The following is a 23,566-nucleotide window of genomic DNA, read 5'->3' on the forward strand; positions in this document are numbered from 1 at the left end:
CTTGCTTGGAGAATCCCCATGGACAGAGGAACCTGGCAGGCTACATACATCTCATGGGATCCCAAAGAGTCAGACACAACTGAAGTGACTTAGCACACGTGCACACACCAATGAGAATGCAAAAAAATTGGGGGGGCCCATCTATGCTTTCCATATCATAAAGGGGAAAAACCCCACCACCTTTAGAAACTTTTCTTGAAGTGGCATCTGGTCACTGGAATCTGAGGGGAAGACTGGGATAGGACTTTTGTCTCTGTGGAAAGAAACTTCAAAGAGAAACTTCTTCCTTAGTTTTTGCCTGGTTAACATGAGGACGTGAAGTTTGCAGCTACATCTGCAATCTTTTCACAAAAAGGGAAGGGGCATTGATTCCAGAAAAGCCAATTCATAACCCTAACATCAAGGGTTGAATGAACCAACCTAGTAGTGGGCACTCTGGTTATGTGAGATGACAGACCTCTAGCGTTTAAGTCACTTAGAGTTGGGTATTCCGTTACTTGCAGCCACTCTCATCCTGCTCCAGTCTGGACTGGTTGCTCTCCAGGCTGTTGTGCAGCTTTAATCCCTGGCAGTCATGCTAGAATTATCGCCCCTCCTCCTCTTGGGGTACTTACTTCCTGAAATTTGGCTTCCTTTTTTATTTTTTTTAACTCTCAAAATGCAAAAGTAATCATCTCGTAGCTTCCTAAGAAAGGGTAAATGGGAGCTAAATTTTTAGAATCCTTGAGTATCTGAAGATGTCATTGTTTTATAACTTACTTGAGGCTAGAACTCCACATTAAAAATAGTCCCCCCTCCCCCATAATTTGAAGATCTGACTTCACTGTATTCTGGCAGCTAGTGCTGCCCCTTAGAAATCTGATGACATTCTTATAATCAGTACTTTTAACATCCTTTTTTTGATCTCTGGAAACTTTTAAAATTGACTCTGAGTAGTCTGAAAATTGGAGAAGGAGATGGCAACCCACTCCAGTATTCTTGCCTGGAGAATCCCATGGACAGAGGGGCCTGGTACAGTCCATGGAGCCGCACAGAGTAGGAACGACTGAAGTGACTGAGCAGGAGCAGTTGAAGATACATGCCAATCTGCCTTGCTGCCTATGTTAATTGTGTTGGGCAGCTTGTAGGTCCTTTTAGTCACAGGCTTATTTCTTTGAGTTCTGTGGAATTTCTGTGAATTATTTGTTCGATCATTTCCTCTCCATATTCTGTGGTTCTTTCATTCAGAAATTCCTAAGTGATTGGACTTTCTAATTCTTGTATTAAATCTGTATCTTTTTACTTCCTATTTTCCATCTGTTTTTGTTCTGCCTTTTAGATTTCAATTCTGTCTTCCAGCCCTTTTAGTTAATTTTATGTTTGCCATAGTTTGTACTTTCCAGATTTTTTTTTTTTTTTTTGGCTGTGCTGGCTCTTCATTGCTGCACTCAGGCTTTTCCTAGTTGCACAGAGTGGGCACTACTCTAGTTGCAGTGCAAGGGCTTCTCATTGTGGTGACTTCTCTTGTGGAGCACAGGCTCTAGGCACACGGGCTTCAGCAGTTGCAGCACATGGGGCTCCTTAGTTGTGGCTCCTGGGCCCTAAAGTATGCAGGCTTCAGAAGTTGTGGTGCACAGGCTTAGTCACTCTGCAGTGTGTGGAATCTTCCCAGAGCAGGGATTGAACCTGAGTTCCCTGCATTGGCAGGCAGATTATTAACCACTGCGCCACCAGGGAAGACCGATTTTCAAGATTTTTTTTTTTTCTAATTAGTCCTTTTTTTTTTTTTAAATAGCTTTCTTCTTTTGTGGAGACAAGATCTCATCTTAAGTTTCCCTTAGGTCCTTTCTGGTTTTTGCAATCCTCCCATTGAAGTCTTCCTTGGCTGTCTAATGGTTCTGGTTTGTCTTTAATATTTGAAGGCAACGTACTAACCAGTTTATTGAAATTCAGTTCAGTTCAGTCACTCAGCCGTGTCTGACTTTGCAGCCCCATGAATCGCAGCACGCCAGGCCTCCCTGTCCATCACCAACTCCTAGAGTTCACTCAGACTCACGTCCATCGAGTCAGTGATGCCATCCAGCCATCTCATCCTCTGTTGTCCCCTTCTCCTCCTGCCCCCAATCCCTCCCAGCATCAGAGTCTTTTCCAATGAGTCAACTCTTCGCGTGAGGTGGCCAAAGTACTGCAGTTTCAGCTTTAGCATCAGTCCTTCCAAAGAAATCCCAGGGCTGATCTTCAGAATGGACTGGTTGGATCTCCTTGCAGTCTAAGGGACTCTCAAGAGTCTTCTCCAACACCACAGTTCAAAAGCATCAATTCTTCGGTGCTTAGCCTTCTTCACAGTCCAACTCTCACAACCATACATGACCACAGGAAAAACAATACCCTTGACTAGATGGACCTTAGTCGGCAAAGTAATGTCTCTGCTTTTGAATATGCTAACTAGGTTGGTCATAACTTTTCTTCCAAGGAGCAAGTGTCTTTTAATTTCATGGCTGCAGTCACCATCTGCAGTGATATTTGAGCCCAAAAAGATGAAGTCTGACACTGTTTCCACTGTTTCCCCATCTATTTCCCATGAAGTGATGGGACTGGATGCCATGATCTTCGTTTTCTGAATGTTGAGCTGTAAGCCAACTGTTTCACTCTCCACTTTCACTTTCATCAAGAGGCTTTTTAGTTCCTCTTCACTTTCTGCCATAAGGGTGGTGTCATCTGCATATCTGAGGTTATTGATATTTTCCCCAGCAATCTTGATTCCAGCTTGTGTTGATGGGGCATAATGACTGGTGAGTTTCATTATAAAGTGACCTGAGCCAGCCTTTTCACTGGGGGCACTCCACAAATGGCAGAATCTAGAGGTCTTTGCTCAGTTTTTCTACAAAAGGATTCTCCTATCTCTTGTCCTAGAAAATATGGGGTTGAGAATAGGAATAGGGACAGATGAAGTAGATATAATGCCTGGCAGTTGGCATTCTGTAAGGTTAGTAAGGAACTGAGGATACCATAGTTTGGAATGTAGGCTTTCATTTGTTTTTAGTCCCTCTCTTATCCTAGCTCTCTGCTCTTCCTGGTGTTCCAGGCTGACACTCATTCCTATTCATTATCCACAGGGAATTAACCAGTAGGCAAATTACCTGGTGGTGTGGGAAAAGGGGATAAGAACTGGGAGTCCAATATCTCAGTAATCCTTCAGCTAATTTCACCCTCGTTTCCATTCCCACACTTGGCCTTACCTGATACCCTAGACCCCCAGCATCCAGTGAGTCCAAATGCTAAGTCTTGGGGGTGGAGTTCTGGGGGACTGAGTACCTTGCTTCTTTATTCCTTCTTTAGGTTCTTAGGTTGTAACTATATCAGCTCTAAGTCACATCACTTTTCCATCAATCTTTTAACTTCCTATAGATCCAGTGATAACAATCTACTCCTCTTTGCCTGGGAATTCCTTATGTGTTCCTAAAGATCCTTTTTAATTAAATTCCTTCTAAAATAGCATTTCTCTAAATATTCACATACTGCTTATGTAACTGGACAGTCTAAGTGTATGAAATTAAATTTCCCTGAAAATTTAAGTACTGCAGATTTAATCAAATACTTCTGAACACTTAAAATTGCAAGCTCAATATATCAGATTTTCTTGAATGTCTTAAATGCATTATGATACAGAGAACCCTACCTACAATGTTATGATACAATAAAAATATTTACATACCAAAAGGATGAGTGTTACTATTTCAGCTTCTTATATTTATTACTTCTATTTCTCCTGAGGTTGCCTATTTTTTATATCCTTCTGGACAGTCAATATATTAGACTCAAAAAAAGACACCATCTTAGACCAGCTGAGGTTGCAGGATGTTGGTAACCGAGTCTTGGTGATGGTGTGTAACTTGGTGGCATAGGTCATTGTGATTCTGAGTCTTGGGTCTTTGCATGAATTGATTTCTTTTGTTGGGCTTCCCAGGCAGTGCTGGTGATGAAGAACCCGCCTGCCAATGCAGGAGACATGAGAAGTAGGTTTGATCCCTGTGTCGGGAAGATCCCCTGGAGGACAACATGGCAACCCACTTTAGTAGAGAATCCTATGGAGAGAGGAGCCTGGAGGGCTATAGTCCATAGGGTCACTAAGAGTTGGACACAAGTGAAGCAACTTAGCATGCACACACATATTTCATCTTAAAATTTTTGGCTTCATCAATCACTTACTTCACTACAGTCCTTTATATCCAACCTAGTTTGAGAATCATTGGTTGCTGAGACCAGGAAGATACCCCTAAAGACTTAAGCCTAGCTGGGACTGCCGAGGTTGCAGTAGAAACAACCTATTTTCTCAACTCTTCCTGAAATAGTAGGATCTGACTTCATAGTGGCATTCCTTTTCATTTTTCCATTTTTAAAAGCTAGGTGAAGCTGCCTTGACAAATGTGCACCTCCATGGTCAAGGCTAAATATCAGATCCGTGTTTATGTGTCTTCCAAGCTTCTTTTCTCTCAGATTCACATGTTTATTATAACACACTCCTGTAAATTTTGTCTTGAAAAGGCCCTCTGTGGGCCTGTGCTTGCTCAGATAAATCCACTTGCTTTCACAGGATGGCAATTGGGGCCTGGACATTGTACTTTGTGTGGTTTCCCAAGTGATTTCCATGTGTGCCCAGAGCAGGTTTTCTCAGATCTACCATTCCTGCTTGCTCACCTAGTCATTAGCATCCTTTGTCTTGACCAAATGGTGTTTGAAAGAACCCTCTTGATCCTTGGTACTTCTGCACTTCTCTGGAATCTCTAAAACTTCAGTCACCTTGTGCAGTTATTCTAGTCTAAGGAAAATGCAATTTCCCCATTTGTTTTCTCTGGCTGCAGCTCTCAGGTTTCTTAAAATTACCTTGCTCTTTGGTTTGAGCTCTTTCAATTAAACGCTGGTTCAAATTTGGGATCTACCACTAATAGCTGAGTCTGAACAGCCACCACTTAATAGCTGAGGTTAATAACTATGTAACCATTCAGAGCCTCAGTTTAGTAACTATAGCATAGATTTGATAAGTAATTCCTAATCTGATTGTTGTAACGGTTAAAATAATACAAATACTTAGTCCAGTGTCTAGCACACTAAATGCCCTTTAATCATCCAGTCCTCTTTTATCTGTTGTTTTTCTAACTCAACCAATTTATTAGTAACAAAGCAATTTCTAGGTACAGGGTCTCAAGAGACTTTAGTTTTTTATCTGTGATGGACTTTTTCCTTCTATTCTGTCCAAACAATTCAAACTAGATATGGAAAGCAGAAACATTCATCTCAGTGCCTAGCTTATACCAGACCTCTTAGCAGCAACCACAGGGCCAAACTGAGCAGCAGACTGGAATTTCTCCCCACAGAGCAAATGATTCTATAGCTCCAAGAGTACATTCTTGACATAGATTAAAGTAAAAAAAACAATATTGCACAAGATCTTGCACTTTAAACTTATACTGTAAAAACTAGAAAGCAATGTTTTATCTTGCAAATCAGTGTCCTCAATAAACACACAAAACTTTTAGAAGTAAGCCGTACTTCTATGCTATTTATTAATAAAGATCAAGTGCACTGAGATAGGAACCTATTTCAAGTTCTTAAGAAACAAAGGTGGTAGCCCGGGGGCTGTGCATATCAAGTTGTGGCTGCCCTTCCCTGCTATCCATTATGTTCCAACAGCACACCTCTCCTTTCCATTCAAATCCAGCTCTCTTCACCTGTGGGTACCTAACAGGGAACCTGACTGCTTATCTGTTATTTTAAGACTCTGGAACAATAACCATAACCCTTAAAAGAACCAAGTTTCCTTTTTTTTATGGCCAAACCTCAAATATACAAAATTCAGAGTTGTCCCCTTTTAATGTAATAATGTAGGACTTCCCAGGTAGCTCAGTGGTAATGAATCTCAAATATACAAAATTCAGAGTTGTCCCCTTTTAATGTAATAATGTAGGACTTCCCAGGTAGCTCAGTGGTAATGAATCTGCCTGTCATTGCAGGAGATGCAGGTTCAATCACTGGGTCAGGAAGATCTCCTGGAGAAGGAAATGGCAACCCACTCCAGTATTTATTCTTGCCTGAGAAATCCCATGGATAGGACTCTGGAAGGCTACGGTTCATGAAGTTACAAGAGTCAGACACAACTTAGTGACTAAAAAACCAATGTGATAATATAATCCAGTCTGCAGCAAAGGGAAGCAACAGTTAGAACTGGACGTGAACAACAGACTGGTTCCAAACAGAGAAAGGAGTACGTCAAGGCTGTATATTGTCACCCTGCTTATTTAACTTCTATGCAGAGTCCATCATGAGAAACGCTGGGCTGGAAGCAGCACAAGCTGGAATCAAGACTGTTGGGAGAAATATCAATAACCTCAGATATGCAGATGATACCACCCTTATGGCAGAAAGTGAAGAAAAACTAAAGAACCTCTTGATGAAAAAGAAAGAGGACAGTGAAAAAGTTGGCTTAAAGCTCAACATTCAGAAAACTAAGATCATGACATCCGGTCCCGTCACTTCACGGCAATTAGATGGGGAAACTGGCAACAGTGGCTGACTTTATGTTTTTGGGCTCCAAAATCACTGCAGATGGTGACTGCAGCCATGAAATTAAAAGACGCTTACTTGTTGGAAAGAAAGTTATGACCAATCTAGATAGCATATTAAAAAGCAAAGACATTACTTTGTCAACAAGGTCCATCTAGTCAAGGCTATGGTTTTTCCTGTGAGAGTTGGACTGTGAAGAAGGCTGAGAGCTGAAGAACTGATGCTTTTGAACTGTGGTGTTGGAGAAGACTCTTCAGAGTCCCTTGGACTGCAAGGAGATCCAACCAATCCATCCTAAAGATCAGTCCTGGGTGTTCATTGGAAGGACTGATGTTGAAGCTGAAACTCCAATACTTTGGCACCTGATGTGAAGAGCTGACTCATTTGAAAAGCCCTGATGTTGGGAAAGATTGAAGGCAGGAGAAGGGGACGACAGAGGATGAGATGGCTGGATGGCACCACTGACTCAATGGACATGAGTTTGAGTAAACTCCGGGAGTTGGTGATGGACAGGGAGGCCTGGCATGCTGCAGTTCATGGGGTCACAAAGACTTGGACACAACTGAGTGACTGAAGTGAACTGAATCCAGTCTGCAGCAAAGAGAAACAGAGAAATGCACGAAACAACAGGCAGGAAACATTTTATAGACTTTGGTCAAACCTTACCCTCCCCTCTTCAACTGGCTTTCATTCCTCACATTCTCTAGATCACAGAAAAGCTAACACAGTTAACTTTAAACAATTTTTATTACACAAAGGTTGTCACATAATTGGATATTTCTCTACTCTGTACACAATTGTTCCTACTCTCCACAGAAAGGCTGTTTCTTAACTTCTCATCTGGTGATAGCAAGCACTAAAATCCTGATTTTAACAGAATAGTAGTAAAAATGCCTCAGTGATTTAAGTTGAAAGCAGTACATTGGTACACAGCTCTTAAGCTCATTTATCAGGAATGTACAAATGTCTTTATTTAAAAATACAAAATAAATTATCTGTAGGCATGGACAATGACAGCAGTAAACCATTCTATGTTGTCAACTGAAACCAGTAACTGATGGTTTTATAGTTATTTTCTTAAACATCAGCCAGCCTTCTCTTCAGTCAGCTCCTTCAACTGACCTCTCCTGAAGTTATTGGTGAGGAACACTGCCTTGAGTTTCCTCTCACAGTTCATCAATAATGGCAAAGCACTATTCTAAGAGTTAGAACATGCCACCTCCCATGCCACCTCCCATTCCACCCATGCCACCCATTCCAGGATCCTTCTCTTCTTTAGGAATTTCTGTGACGACAACTTCTGCTGTTGTTAAGAGAGAGGCCACTCCGGCAGCATCCAGTAATGCAGTTCTTACAACCTAGGGAAAAAGTTTTCATAAAATATTAGTTAAAAAAGAAAAAAAAGAACAAGACTTAGCATTTTTAGACAGTGGTCAACTATTTACCTTAGTTGGATCAATGATTCCCTTTTCCACCATATTCACAAAATCTCCAAGCATAGCATCATAACCAACTTCTGAAGAACTCTGCATAATTTTCTCAACTATCAGTGATCCTTCAACACCTGCATTCTTAGCAATGGTCATTGCAGGAATTTTGAGTGTTTTTTTAATGATTTCTATACCTATAAAGAAAACATTTTAACAAATTGAGTTCTTTCCTTTTTAACTATTACAGCACAGTTCTACTTGTGAGAATAATGACACAGATAATTCCAATTGGGAGAACACTATAGGTCAAGTGATTCTGCCTGAAAGATCTCTGACTCCAACACTGTTATTCTACTTCTGTTATTCTGGAAACTGCTTTATGACTTCTTACTCTATCTAGTGGGCAGCAACAATACAACTCTAACAACAGAAAGACTACAATCAAGCTGCAAGTAAACTCATCTCTAAGGTAACTTTTTACCTGTTTTTTGATCTTCATTAGCTGGAGTTATTGACTCCAAGGCTGGAATGCACCGAAGCAGGGCACAGCCCCCTCCCAGAACAATGCCTTCTTCAACAGCAGCTCGTGTAGCATTAAGGGCATCTGTAACTCTGTCTTTCTTTTCATTCACTTCAACATCACTTGTCCCACCAACCTAAAAATCAAAAAAGAATTCCAGTTAGTATGGCTTTTCCTCCTCAAGATGCTAAATGCCAAGAATCCTAGTTTACTTGGGCTCGGAACCCAAGCAGCTTACTTACAACAATGAATCTTACCTTCAACACAGCAACGCCATCTGAGAGTTTTGCCAGGCGTTCGTTCAGTTTTTCCTTTTCATATTCACTGGTTGTGACATCTAACTGCTCAATGATCTCTTGGATGCGCTTTTCAATTTGAGCCTTGTCACCTTTCCCTTTCAAGAGCATGGCATCATCTTTGGTCACAATGACCTCTCCAACTTTTCCTAAGTCATGAGGCTGAACATCTTCAAGATTTAGATTTAGTCCTTCTTCTCCAAATACCTATGAAAACATTTTTAAAAATGAACAAACCATGAAATAAAAACAAATTACATTACAGGCATTTTTCATTATACCAAAATCATTAACATATCCTACAGGTGTTTTGATAAGAAAAGCATCTTGTAATACTGTTTCCTTAAAATCTGAAATTTCAAGACTATAGCTAGACCAAACAAAACTTGCATAGTTTTTCATTACATTTCCAACTTTCCACTTAATCCTCCATTAATACTAAGCTTTGAGAAACAAGTGAACTCAAAAAACTCATCAAAGGACATACTTTTGGTGAAACCAAGACTAGACCCTAGGCCTAAACTTTTAAATCCTGCCTTTTTCTATTATAATACATTCCTGAAAACAAGTTAAAAGACCACTCTTGTGCAAGACTCATGGCAAATTAAAGACAGGGGCCTTAGTGCTATTTAACCCAAACTCTACCTATTGAAGAGAAACACAGATTTGTGAAAATGTGAATTCTACCTATAAATTTCAGACATGGATGTATAAATAACATTCAATAAACCAAAATCACATTTATTTTACTTACTGCACCACCAGTAGCAATAGCCATGTCTTTAAGCTGGTTCTTTCTATTGTCACCAAAACCTGGAGCTTTGACCGCCACAACTTGAAGACCAACTTTCAGCCTGTTAAGAAGTTATTAATAAGATTTAAATTTTATAATAATGTCAGTCTACTTCAAGTTCTAGTAACTAAGGTTACTTGGGAAACTGTACTTTCTGCTTACTTTCTGACCCTACATTCCACTTGAAAACATGTAAATTAAATAGTGATAACTTTTATAGACTGTGAAAATCAGAACTCAGCTCAGTTCAGTTCAGTTGCCCAGTCACGTCCGACTCTTTGCAAGCCCATGAATTGCAGCACACCAGGCATCCCTGCTCTTAAATTTGGGGATCATCTAATGAGCATTTACCCTTAACCATTTAGTATTAGGTTAAGTTGCTATTAAAGTCAGTTTGAGCAATTTTTCTTTTTTAGTGAGGGATAGTTGATTTACAATACTATATATTTCAGGCGATTGACACATGACAAATTTTAAAGTTACGAGCTCCATTTATAGTTATTATGTATTACTGCTGTATTCTGAGCAATGTTTTCAATTCAATTCCTTTATAAATGTAAATACTGCTGATATCATTAAGCTTACCTTCATTTTAATCAGGTAATGAATATTTAGAATATATAATTTTTAAAATGCTCATTTGAAACCAGATTGAAATGGAAGTAATATATAAACTTCAAGACAGACCTGGTTTTATTAAGGGGCCAAATAAAAATAAGAAGGTTAAGGTCTGATAATATGCCAAGTAAACTGGAGATCCAACTTTACAGCAACCAGTAAGATGGCTCAATCAGAACTTTTCAGGCCTGTTCTTCTATTTCTGCTTCACATCACACTATCTCTAGGGCTTTTCATAGCCCCAAGAGCATATCCAGGCTATAAACATTACAAGATAAGTAAACTCATTTAGGTCAGGTCAAAATATGCAATTCTGTTATATATACCTGATTATTTCATTTATGCATTTCCATTATAATAGAAATTGGAGAATCTCATTTCTGATACACCCCAGCTGTAGGATTAGGAAGAATATGTATTTTAAAAATGCCCTCCCTGGTCAGGGAACTAAGATTCCACAGGCGCCAAAAAAACCGAAACCCCCCCTAAGATTCCGTCTAAAGCATTAACATTTTTGTCTTAAAGTAAAATGTAATCATTATAGATCTAAAAAATTAATAGACCCCAACCTAAGTACCAATTTCTATTTTAGACTATTCATTAACAAAATTTTTCCTTTAGAAGATTATGTAAAATTCCAACTGCCAGATATACTCAGAATGGTAGTTTACCTCTTCTCATGAAAAACTGTAATTGTGAATGTATCTTTTCCATAAATCTTTCTTGTAAAAAATACAAAAACAAAAACTCAGCCATTTATCTTCAAAACAACTGTAAATACTTAGGCTAACTTATAAAAAGGTACACAAAACATTAAGGACTCAGGGACTCTATTCAAAAAAGACAGAACCATAACTGGACTAAAGGTTCATGACACCCACCAGTATTATACAAACACAAGTTGTTCAAGGAGAATGCACATAAAGGAGATTTCAAACACCAAAACAAATAACTGCCTTTCACCCAGAAATGTAAACCAAACACCACTCCCTATCACCTGTTCAAAACAAGGGTACTTAGAGCTTCTCCATCCACATCTTCAGCAATTATGACCAAGGGCTTCCGGTGAGCATTGGCAATTTCAAGAGCAGGAACAATGGACTGGACACTAGAAATTTTCTTTTCACTCAACAGAACATATGCATCTTGGAATTCACATTTCTGACCTGAAAAGCACAGAACATTTCTCACCAACTTGAGGCCATTCTGCTGAAAATGACTGCAGTTTAATTTAAATGAAAAACCGCTAGAGCAAAGTTCCAGTACACTTTTAAAGTGACTGATCAGTTCATGTTTTTCTTTCTCATACACACGAACGTTTGGAACACATGGATTTACTTTTGAGGTATGACACTGACAAATGCCCTCAGGGTGTCACATATTAAACTATGCTTTAAAAGAAATTCAGTTACCCATTTGCTCTTACCTTTGGATGTATTAATAAAGTATGGAGAAATGTATCCTCTGTCAAACTTCATGCCTTCAATAATTTCTAATTCATCATTCAGTGTTTTTCCATCCTATGTAAAAAAATTCGTTATGAGAATTTCATTACACAAAGACTAGTTTCAAACCAATTAATAAGTAGTCCCCACTTTTCATAAGGAATTCAGATAGAAGTATGCAAATATCCCAGAGCATCCAACTCTACTTTTGCAAGAATATGTATCTGAACTAATTTTTTACAGCTAAAAGCCAGTATCATCTAAATCAGGATGGATTTACATCCAAAACCATAGGTTAATAATTCACACAAACACAGTAAGCGCATTATTCTGTAGAGGTGCCAGTATTACATGTGAAGGAATGAAAACAGAACACACTTCGAAACATGTAGATCAAATTTTTGTACTTGTAAAGCTCAGATTATCAGACATCTGTTTCCATCTATAATTAAGAACAAACTTACCTTTACTGTGATAACACCCTTTCTTCCAACCTTTTTCATGGCATCAGAAATGATGTTGCCAATTTCTTTGTCTCCATTTGCAGAAATTGTAGCAACCTGAAATAATCAAACTACTCTTTCAAATTAAAGGTAAAGGCTATCTTCCTCAATCAACTCCCCTCCCTTTTCTCATTAACTTCCCAAAGGATATATCCTTGGGTGGGATGCTAGAGGCAGGGTGATGGTGGTAGTGAGACAGGCAGAGGGGATTTTAAACATAATAATTCTAATGAATAACTGGTCCCATTGCAATTTTTTAAAAATTTGATTTTTTTCTACATTATTTTCAAAAGAAACGAAATAAACACACAATTGTTCTTTTAACAAAAACAAAAAAGAGGGAATTCCCTTATGGTCCAGTGGTTAGGACTTGACACTTTCACTGCAGAGGCCCAGATTCCATCCCTGCTTGGGGAACTAGGATCCCACAAGCCAGGCAGGGTGGCAGAAAAAAGAAAGCAAGCAAGCTTGATGACCCATTACCCTTGGCAAATATGGCAATATTAGAAAATGAAATTATTCATCTTTGATAAACAGCCAAATAACATTTTCCACATAAATGAGTTTTTACTCAGTCACGCAGAAGTAAAATGACAACTCATTAAGTCTCAAATTATGGAGACTTTCTAGTGGTCCAGGGGTTAAGACACCGTGTTCCACTGCAGAGGTTCAATCCCTGGTGGGGGAATTTTTCAAATCTCTAGCAGTAAGAAAAATGCTTCAAATGTTGGTGATTAGGTAATACTGTTATCCTAACACTGTTGCGTAATTATAGGATAAAATAATGTTACTTTAAGAATCTATACCTGAGCAATCTCTTCAGGGGTTGTCACAGGTTTAGACTGCTTCTTAAGTTCAGCAATTACAGCATCAACAGCTAACATCACACCTGGTTCAAGAACATGTATTACAATGCTTATTCTCTCATGGCTCCATGTCAACTAAAATTCTGATTCATGTTAAGTGTATCAATGCCTTAATGCTTCTGTACCAGTACTCTTCCTAATCACAAGGCAGTTGGATGGCATGCAATGAAACACAAACTTTAATAAATGAAGTACCACAATGCCAAAATTATTTTTAAAAACTGCATTAAAAAAAAAAGTGTACACTTTCAAGAATCTCACCATTCAACTCATTCTATGTATATCTTTCCTGATTCAATCATTTCTTACAGGGTCATCTAGCACATTTCCCCTCCACTGAAGGACACAAAGGACCAAAATGGATTACGGTCCCTTATTTTCAACAAGTATAACCGTCAAGGATAAGGACTTTCTTGTGGCTATACCCCTGCAAGTTTTTAACTGGCTGAAATTTCCTCATTTAATATGTAATTTATTAACAACCACCTTTAACATTCAATGTTGCCACAATACGGATTTATTTACGGGAGCATAGTCTTTTCAACTGAGACCAGTGCTAGCTCTTTCCTTATTTTGAGAAAGGTTACTTCACAAAAATAATTGAGAGCAATTTGTAGTAACAATGACTTTCTTTGGGAAGTAACCCTTAATAACCTCAATTCATACTTGCCAGTCAAACTGCTTTTAATGAGACACATTCATTTGGATCTCAAACACTGAAATAGATGAGATGATACCTCATCACATTTTGGGGATGCCTAGCAAGTCAGTTTTCACAAATTATTAATAGTATCTACTTTTACTCTCATGTGCCTCCTAGTTTACATCTCCTACGTGTGGATGGTAATACACCCCAGAAACACACAGCAATTACATGCTGAGGAGATCTTTGAATTGTGGCCTAACTCCCCCAAACAAGTAATAATAAACAAAATTCAGACCCATAACATAGTAAGTGCTGTTAAGAAGAAACTGCCTTATAAAAAATAAAAACCCATTCTGATATCCTGGGTGGCGTTTTCTTGAACTTACTGCTTTAGAAATACACAGTACATGCTGCAACTTACAATAAACTTCGTTTGGGGGAGAAATGAGCCAGGGGACAATGACACGGGGATGGATGACTGTGGACACAGGGCACAAGCATCTTAGTCTCCTCTTTGCCACCTAGCACAATGCCCATCCCATAGTCAGAAATTCAATCACTACTTAATCATTTTTTTAAAAAAAAGATTAAAAAATTTTTTTAGGAGACAGAAGAAACAAGAGTCAACTTTCTAACATAATTTAACAGATAACCTGACACAGATCAAAACACTGTGGAGACAAAACACTGTGGAGACATTCCTACCTCTCCTGATTTCCACTGGATTAGCACCTTTGCTAATCTTCTCGAAGCCTTCCTTGGCAATAGAACGTGCCAGTACAGTAGCAGTAGTGGTGCCATCCCCGGCCTCTTCGTTTGTGTTATTGGCAACATCTTGAACAAGTTTAGCGCCAATATTTTTATATTTATCTTTTAAATCAATAGACTTTGCAACAGTCACACCATCTTTTGTCACTTTGGGACTTCCCCAACTCTGTTCAATAATCACTGTCCTTCCCTATAATTGCAGAAGGAAAAAAAATGCCACAGATTCACACGCTAAGTACTATTTAGCTTAAAATAAAAGAGCATTTTTCATAATACGCAATTACTTTAAAGCCTCAATGCAATATCAGATCACTTTTATCAGACCTGCTGCGTGAATCTCAATGGAAAGTTCATCAACATTCTTACAGACAAAATGACTTCTTTATTGTCAGGTGCATAACCTTGGATGAGATGTTATAAGAGATAAAATTTCTAGAGACTTAACCAACATTAACTTGGGAGATTATAATTTCAGAAGTCTCCACATAATTCATATTTAAGTTTTGTCCAGTGCCTTCTATAATAATAATGTGAAAGCTTACTTCTGAACTTTAAAATTTAGTTTCTAAAATACCAATGGCAAGACAAGAACAGTGCAGCCTTCCTGAGTTGTTCAACATTAAATCTTAAAATATGATGCAAACAGTACTGGTGGCTTGAACCAAAGCTGCTTGTGAGGCATGCAAACGCCATTACTCAGTTGAATCACTTTGATATCTGTACTGTCTTCAGCCTGAACTGAAGCATTGCTCCACCCAGTACAACGCATGAAGAGGTCTGCTCAATTTACTTGTTATTCCTCATTCACCAATCTCTTCGTTAAATGAGACTTAAAAGCTCATACTTAAGGTACTGTGGATGTTACATTCTTCCACCTATGCCTAGTACTAACTACTGGGAAAGGATCCAAAATTTAACTCAAGCAGGCAAGGGAGATTAAGTCTACCTTGAGTTTAACCATCCACCTTAAGCTAGGAGTTACCACTTGATTACATCACACTTTGTACAAATTAGTTTCACAAATCTGGCTCAAGCAGTTTATGAATACCTAAGAACTGTTTAATAACTTGGCGTGACTCTTGCCATCGGCAAAATGTTACTCCTTAACAATACTATAAATTACAACAAAATAAGAATACCTTTGGCCCCATAGTAACGGCTACAGCATCGGCTAAAAGGTCTACACCTTGAAGCATTAAGGCCCGAGCATCTGCACCGAATTTTACATCTTTGGCATAAGCCCGAGTGAGATGAGGAGCCAGTGCCCTGGACACTGGCCTCATTTGACGAAGGACTGCGGGTAATCGAAGCATTTCTGAAGGAGAAACAGACAGAGCATCAGGACAATACTACCACTACCCGTGGGGTTACAACACAAACATGGCACCCATGCAAGAGAACGAGAAATATTGTAAGTGAGCTGGGCTGACGTCTGGCACCCACGATACCTGGGCCTCGGAATCCGCCACCGCCCCCACAACACTGGCTACTAGTGCAGTCTTTAAAGAGGTCGCCCCACGCCTGACCTACAGTAAAAATGCGCGCTCTTCTTCTTCCCCACGGCTATTACTTCCTACGCTAATAACGAGTTAATATTTCACCGCTAAAATGGCCTTGAGGGCAAATCAGCTGCAAATGTCCCCTGGAAAACCAAATCTACAGAAAAGGGGCAAGTTATAAACCCAAGCGACCAAGGGAAGGAAAATACTCCTGACGCTGCAAAAATCAGCTTACTAAAATGTGTCTTCATGTATCCACTCGGGGCTACTGTATCAGAGCAGCGAGCAAGGCCACGATGCTGGGGGCGGCGGCCGGGCCCACTCCCAGGGGCCCCACGTGTCTTTCCATCAGGACAGCCAAGCAAGGTCAAAGGTGGAGATGCCGTACCCCAGCAGTCCGCCAGGCCAAAAGCCGCTCCCACGCGCTGCGACCACCCTCCCTGGCACCCTACATTCGACCACAAGCACAACCGCCTTTCACCGGAGGATCGATGTGAATACACTCGCCCGACTCCGCGCACACTCGTGGGAAAGCCCTCCCTGCTGTGCCCGGCTGGGCGAGCGATCCACGCCGCACGTGACGAGCCCCCGCGTGCACCCACGAGGCCTGGCTCAGCGGGCCCGGGCCTGCAGAGCCCGGGGAAGCTCTGACTCTCGCCGGCGGACCGGCTCAGCGGAGAAGGGAAGGACGGCTCCGGGGTCCGAAACCCATGGGTGAGGCGGCGCGGAGCGGCCGCGTACCTGCGGGGCAGCGGCGCGACGTGCGGGCGACGAGACAGGCCGTCGGCGGCGAGTGAGGGACAGAGTGCAAGGCGCGCACGGCAATGAGCCCGTGTCCCCTCCCTCCGCCGCTCCCCCCGCCCCTCCGCAGCGCGCTTGCGAGCGGTGCCCACCCACTTCCAGGCCGCCTGGGCCCTGCAATCTGCATGCTCCGCGCGCCAGTCCCGCCCCTCCCTACCCGCGCCGGGCCAGGCCAGCGGGTTCAGCCCTCTCCGGCCCGCTTAGGCTAGTTCCCGGGCTGTGCGCTGTTCCAGAACGTTCCGGATAGAGCCTGGCTCTATGGGTCAAGGGTCAAACGCGTCATTTCCGGGAGGGGGGGCAAAGGGTTAGTACTTTCACCTAGGCTGACGGCCTAGAAAAGCCTAGAAAGAGCTGCTCTTTTCTTCCGCCTCCGGGTCCGCGCGTCAGTGGCCTGCGCAGAGCGCAGGAAACGAATAGGGGCGCGCGCTGGTGCGGCCACCCGCCTTTCGCGGGGAGGGGCTGGGCGGAAGCGAGCGCGCCTGCGCGGTGGCCAGTTTTTTTTCGCGTTCACGTGTCTGGAGGGTCCGACAGCAGCTCTCTCCTTTTGCCTGTGGCGTGAGGGCAGAGTACGAACTGCGGCAGCCGGAGTTATGGTGAGTCCCGCGTGGGCTGAAGGCCGGCGCACCCGGTTTGGCCTGGGGCTCATGGCGAGCCCGGGCGATTCCCTTTGGGCCTCGCGGGAGGAGTAGAGGTCGGAGACCCGCGCCCGCGCGAGCCCTGGAGAGGCGAGACCCCGCCGACCCTTTCCTCCGAGTAGGGCTCTCTGCACGCGCGTTTGAGGCAGCGCGTGGGTCAGGGGGCGGGAATCCCGACGCACGCCTCCTGCGGGACCTTGGTGGGTGTGTAATGGTCTTGAAAAAAGCGTGGGCACAGGCAGAGGGACTTCAGTGTTTAATGACAATTTACAGAAAATCCTTGGAAGAATTGACCTTGGAAGAAACTAAGCTTGTCCTTGAAGCTTGTCTGGCTGCTGACCTCAGGAGCAACAACGACCGCTAACACAGGAGTGGGAAATTAAACGGGGAATTTAGAACTGAACGTTCAGAGGTGTTTGCTTTAAATGGAAAATCTGAACATTGGCGTTATCTTTGAAAGCCACATGTGGTCTCTTTAGAATACATTGTTTCAAATCTAACGTTTTTCTCTCTACAGGCAGGACAGGCATTTAGAAAGTTTCTTCCCCTCTTTGACCGAGTATTAGTTGAAAGAAGTGCCGCCGAAACTGTAACCAAAGGAGGCATTATGCTTCCAGAAAAATCACAAGGAAAAGTATTGCAAGCCACGGTGGTAGCTGTTGGATCCGGCTCTAAAGGAAAGGTAAATGCGGACTGAAATGGAACTCATTTTTATGTGAAATGCGGGGGGAGGGATCCTTGATTATTAAAAAGATCATTCCCCAGTGGGTTCAGGGTTCACAACTAATCTGCTTTCAGCAAAAATGATTGTAATCAGGGAAGGAAAAAAATACCTTATTGTGTATGATGGAGGAAGAGTTCCACGGCATTAAAATCAGTAGGTATAAATTTGAACTTAGTCTGACTTCTAACACACTGAAATTGCCCTAATCCTTTATGCCTAATCACTTTCTGTCTTGCATGTAAGAACTGGCCTTCCAGTTAGTCTCCCAACTGAAGGTTAGACCTCAGACTTATGAAGAGTCAACTGGAATATTGCATAAATGCCCTGGGGTCATATATGTTCATTGTATTGCTCCAGATACCTCTAAGAAATTTCTAGCAAGGGGTTATCCTAGGAAGATTTGGGGCACTCTACTTCAGTCCCTTTTCCTAAATCTGCTTTGGAGGAACAGAAATTGAATTGCAAAAGTAAATGAAGTATATGTTCCAAAGTCAGAAAATTAAGTTTTTACATGTTGAAAGAAGTTAAACATGACCATTGTACATATGGTTTTAAAAACTGGTTTACCTCACTTGGTTGTGAAGTAACATATTACTTCAAGTATGTTAATATTTAACGATTAAAAAGCTTAGTTTTCCCAGTACAATTCTTTGACCCTTTAAAGTAAAATCAGGTTTTAGTTGAAGCCACTCTGTGCCTTATTTCAAAGTGTAACTCTACAGTGATATTTTTGAGTGAAGAACTATGACTATAAATTATACCACTTGGCCACCAAAGTCCTTTTTAAACATCTGATTCTAGCACACAGAGTTGATTAATAATAAAGTGTAAATATTTGGTTTGGTTAACTAAACATCTTTACTAATAAACATCCTTGTTTTCTTAAGGGTGGAGAGATTCAACCAGTTAGTGTGAAAGTTGGAGATAAAGTTCTTCTCCCAGAATATGGAGGCACCAAAGTAGTTCTAGACGACAAGGTGTGTAAACTTAATAATATTAAGGATGGGTTAAATATTTGCTATTAGTTTTCTTAACTAATGGTTTCTCTGTTTGCAGGATTATTTCTTATTTAGAGATGGTGACATTCTTGGGAAATATGTCGACTGAAATAAGTCACTATTGAAATGGCATCATGTGAAGCTGCCCATTCCACTCAAGTTCTGAAATCTTTCATCATGTAAATAATTTCCATGTTTCTCTTTTATAATAAACTAATGATATCCAAGCTAATGACATCCAGTGTCTAAAATTTAGTTTCACTGTACTGGTATAAACATTTCCAAATAAAAATAAGTAAATCAATGGTTAATTTTTATTTAGTGATTTAACATGGTTCTTGGGGCGTCCCTAGAGGCTCAGATGGTGAAGAATCTGCTTACAGTGCAGGGGACCCAGGTTCAATCCCTGGGTTGGGTCAGTCCCCTGGAGAAAGGAATGGCTACCCATTCCAGTATTCTTTTCTGGAAAATCCATGGACAGAGGAGCCCGACAGGCTACAGTACATGCAGTCGCAAAGAGTCAGACACAACTGAGCAACTGACACTTGCTCTGCAGTTGCTTTAGGGTTCATGGTTTATATGGGGGCAGATAGAGGTAACCTGCAGAGAACTGGAAAACAAGGTTTTCAATCTTCATGTTGAAGTTTACCAAGTATATAGTTGATGCTGATTCAAAGCCATGGATTTATACTAACATTCTAAGAAGGTGAAAACAAGTAGCAACATTCTGACTTCATATATATCAAACATTTAAGTATAGTTCTTCACTTATGAAAATCTAGTATCATATGTCTTATTTCTTAAGTTGTATTTTGAAAAACTTAATGAACATTTTCACTATTACATAGTTAGAAATCCAAGGTAGGGTGTAATAGCTCCCACTGGCTGAGTACCTTGTGAATTCCAGGCTAGGCACTGAGCGACAGTATAGCTAACACTTCAGGAGCATTTTCTAGGTACTAGCTACTGTTGTAGGTACTTGTCCTATATCACATGGCTTAATCTTTCAAGAGCATATGAGTCAAGTACCATCAGTCACATCTTGCATATAAGGATGGTGAGCCACAAAGGGGATTAAGTAATAACAGGACACTAGGAAGTGGTAAAGCCTAATTTGGACATAGGTAGTCTACATACATTTACATGCTGTCTATAAACTGTTATGGCCTCTGCTACTTTGTCAGCCCGTTCTAAGCACATGATAGACATTTCAGATAACAACTGGAAAAAGGGAAGGGGTACCTGAAACTGACAATTAGGTTATCTAGTATACAATTTATTGATTTTAGCAAATAGGAAACAGAGAACTGGACAAAGCTTGATTTAGGAGCCAGGAGAATTAAGATTTGAACCCAAACGATCCTACACTGGAGTTGATTACCAACTCCTAATCTTGACTGTCTCTCAGCTACCAGCTATTTTTGCCTTGCAGTCAAATCTGTTAGTTTTGATTGCTCATAAGCTAGTCTATGATAATGTCTTTTAAAAGCTGTATTCCGTATTTGTCTTGTGGAATCAAAGTCTAGATTAAATTTTAAGTGATAAAGGAATAATCTCAACTTTTGATAATACCCCATCAATAAAATAGTATGTTTGTGTATTTATGTTATGTATTTACGAAATGTTAGTGACGTTTTGCTGTATAAGGCTTTTTGTCATATTTAGGTTAAAAAAAGGAATGCCTATTTTTACAGAACCCAAATGGGCCATCAGTTTCCTACTGTGTGCCAGGCACAGCTAATGTGCACTGCACATTGTAATCCTGTAAGCAGATTTGTTTTCGCAATGAGAGAACTCACGGAGGAAATGAAGAAACTTACTCAAGGCCATGTGGTTGGTAAACTGTAATTAAGAATCCAGTCCAAGGTCTACGACTTTCCATTCATGACTGTTTTCCCAGGACCCAAGGAAATAAGGACGTTTTGAGATCTAAGATGAGTTTACAAACCTTAGTCATCCTTGGAATTACTTGCTATCTTAGAATTTCAGGGCTGTGTCCATAACCTAAATCAGAAGGATGGGAGGATTCCTTTTGTACCAGAGAAGTTGTCCTTGTCTAGCAGAACTGCTAAAGAATCACTTTATAGATTGTGAGATTATATTAAAAATTAGTAGGGAAAATAATTTTGGCATGAGAAATTTGGGCCCAAAATCTGGGTATTGGGGATGTGGACCCATCTGTTTTAGAGAGGTATGTTGGTGTTTACTTTTTGTTGAACAGGCAAATAGTAAGGAGAAAGGTAAAACAGGTAAAATTCTGACTGAAATTTTAATGATGGCCTTACCATTTTTGAACTCTTGCCAGGCACTGTTCTAGTAACAACATAAAATCCTACTTACTCGTGTAATCATAGCAATACTGTTTGATGTTCTTTGCCTCACAGGTGAAGGATGCAGATAGGTAGAGGAACTTGCTCAAGGTAACCTAAATTTTAAGACATAGGTTGGAACTGAACTCAACCTTGTCTGACTTCAAAGTCTGCATTTCAGTATTCTACACAAAAATTTTTTTGAAAAATTGAGAATAAAATTACCAGGGTGCTATTGTGCTGTGGAAGCAGCATTATCAAGATTATGATTTTTTTCCTCTATTGCTCCAGAAACTATGCTTTACAGAAAGTTCTTATTTTTTAAAAGTGACATAAAATAGGTTTTTCATTTTTTTATTGTAGTAAGGACACTTAGTATGCAATACATCTTAACAGATTTTTAAGTGTACATTATAATACTGAATAAATGAAACTTTATGCCCATTGATTAAAAACTCTTTTTCCCCTCCCCTAGTCCCTGGCAACTACTGTTCTAGTCTCTGCTTCTATAGCTATTTTAGATCCTTCACGTATGTGGAATACAGTATTTTGTCCTTCTGATTGGCTTATTTGACTTAGCTTATTATCAAGGTTCATTCCGTGTTGTCAAATATTTAAAGCTGAGTAATAATTCCATTGTATGCAATACCACGTTTTCTCCATTCATACAACAAATGGACATTGATGCTTCCACAGCTTGGCTATTGTAAACAGTGCTACAATTCAGATGAGAGTGCTAATATATCTCTTTGAGATTCTGATTTCAGTTCTTTTAGAAAAATGCTCAGAAGTGGGGTTTCTGAATAGAAACATGGTAGTTCTATTTTTAACTTTTTGAGGATCCTCCAAACTGCCACAGTGGGCACACCATTCTGGATTACCACCAACATGGATCATAAGGTTTTAGGGGTGTGAATCTGTCACATTTATTTCCTAATTTGTGCAGTTTTTGTTTCTAGTTAAATCTCATTCTTCTAGTACATTTTTTTTTGAAATGTTAAGTAATTCATTGATCCATTTAGTGTACAGTATATGTCTTTTTTTTAACCAACGGTTTACTTTATTGGATTACCCACTCTCCCCCACCACTCCCCTGCCCCCAAATTTGAGATGTCACCTTTATCATACATTAAATTTTTAAGCAAACATATTCCTGGATTTCACAGTCTGATCCATTGATCTCTCTATCCTATCACAGTGTTTTCAATATAAACATATATTTGTTTGATACCTGATATGACACTTCCTCCCTGTACTCTCAACAGTGCACTTACCGGGCTGTGAGCATTTTTAACTTCTGGGTAAGGGCTGCGAGCAGAGAAGGCAATGGCACCCCACTCCAGTACTTTTGCCTGGAAAATCCCCTGGATGGAGGAGCCTGGTAGGCTGCAGACCAGGGGGTTGCTAAGTCGGACATGACTGAGCAACTTCACTTTCATGCACTGAAGAAGGAAATGGCAACCCACTCCAGTGTTCTTGCCTGGAGGATCCCAGGGACAGGGGAGCCTGGTGGACTGACGTTTATGGGGTCACACAGAGTCGAACATGACTGAAGTGACTTAGCAAAGGGCTGCCAGATTGCTCTCCAGCATGATACCAGGTCACATGCCTCATCCAGCAAGTTAATTGCTGTTTTCTCTGCAGCCACACCAAAATGGACTTTAGAACTTTTTATTTATGTGAAGTCTATTTAAATGTCTTTTTTTTTAACCCTTAAGCAATCTGTATGAGAGAGCTCAATCAAACCTAGGCTCTATATCCTATGTAGCTTACATAGTCATTCAGTCAGTTCAACTCTTTGCGACCCCATGAACCGCAGCATGCCAGGCCTCCCTGTCCATCACCAATTCCCGGAGTCCACCCAAACCCATGTCCATTGAGTCGGTGATGTCATCCAACCATCTCATCCTCTGTCGTCCCCTTCTCCTCCTGCCTTCAATCTTTCCCAGCATCAGGGTCTTTTCCAATGAGTCAGCTCTTCACATCAGGTGGCCAAAGTATTGGAGTTTCAGCTTCAACATTAGTCTGTCCAATGAACACCCAAGACTAATCTCCTTTAGGATGGACTGGCTGGATCTCCTTGCAGTCCAAGGGACTCTCAAGAGTCTTCTCCAACATCACAGTTCAAAAGCATCAATTCTTTGGCCCTCAGCTTTCTTTATAGTCCAACTCTCA

General features: G+C 40.6%; 2 protein-coding genes across 5 annotated transcripts in view; one reads left to right on the forward strand and one right to left on the reverse strand.

The window, feature by feature from the left end:
* Positions 1–7,485: 7,485 nt before the first annotated feature.
* Positions 7,486–17,113, reverse strand: HSPD1 (heat shock protein family D (Hsp60) member 1). Of its 3 annotated transcripts, none has more exons than XM_069577922.1 (12): positions 16,883–17,113; positions 15,565–15,740; positions 14,363–14,615; positions 12,952–13,034; positions 12,107–12,202; positions 11,624–11,717; positions 11,195–11,363; positions 9,541–9,640; positions 8,748–8,993; positions 8,452–8,626; positions 7,986–8,164; positions 7,486–7,898 (listed from the first exon to the last, which is right to left on the reverse strand). In XM_069577922.1, the coding sequence occupies exons 2-12, from the start codon at positions 15,736–15,738 to the stop codon at positions 7,746–7,748; spliced, it is 1,722 nt and encodes a 573-aa protein (XP_069434023.1). In that variant the 5' UTR covers positions 15,739–15,740; positions 16,883–17,113; the 3' UTR covers positions 7,486–7,745. The 3 variants fall into 3 exon arrangements, with proteins under 3 accessions (XP_069434023.1, XP_069434020.1, XP_069434021.1); XM_069577919.1 differs by having other exon boundaries at positions 16,666–17,113; XM_069577920.1 differs by having other exon boundaries at positions 16,160–17,107.
* Positions 16,860–23,566, forward strand: part of LOC138434076 (MOB-like protein phocein) — a 46,344-nt gene continuing 39,637 nt past the window's right edge. The window contains exons 1-4 of one of the 2 annotated variants that reach the window (XM_070292269.1): positions 16,860–17,318; positions 17,878–18,042; positions 18,972–19,061; positions 19,141–19,386. In XM_070292269.1, the coding sequence (XP_070148370.1) occupies positions 17,316–17,318; positions 17,878–18,042; positions 18,972–19,061; positions 19,141–19,191 (309 nt within the window). In that variant the 5' untranslated portion in view covers positions 16,860–17,315 and the 3' untranslated portion in view covers positions 19,192–19,386. Of the gene's footprint in view, positions 17,319–17,877; positions 18,043–18,971; positions 19,062–19,140; positions 19,387–23,566 lie in introns of those variants that run through there. The other variant, XM_069577926.1, reaches the window with a different exon arrangement.

The sequence above is a fragment of the Ovis canadensis genome, chromosome 2 (assembly GCF_042477335.2).
Source record: "Ovis canadensis isolate MfBH-ARS-UI-01 breed Bighorn chromosome 2, ARS-UI_OviCan_v2, whole genome shotgun sequence".
Classification (NCBI taxonomy): domain Eukaryota; kingdom Metazoa; phylum Chordata; class Mammalia; order Artiodactyla; family Bovidae; genus Ovis; species Ovis canadensis.

Excerpts from the sequence above, each read along its gene's own strand:
- HSPD1 (XM_069577919.1), bottom strand. The coding sequence starts at position 16,852 with ATGCAGATTGCAGGGCCCAGGCGGCCTGGAAGTGGGTGGGCACCGCTC. Across the intron at positions 8,994-9,540 it reads CTATTGCTACTGGTGGTGCA|GTATTTGGAGAAGAAGGACT; the intron begins GTAAGTAAAATA and ends ATGTTTTCATAG. Across the intron at positions 8,165-8,451 it reads TAATGAAGATCAAAAAACAG|GTATAGAAATCATTAAAAAA; the intron begins GTAAAAAGTTAC and ends TTTTCTTTATAG.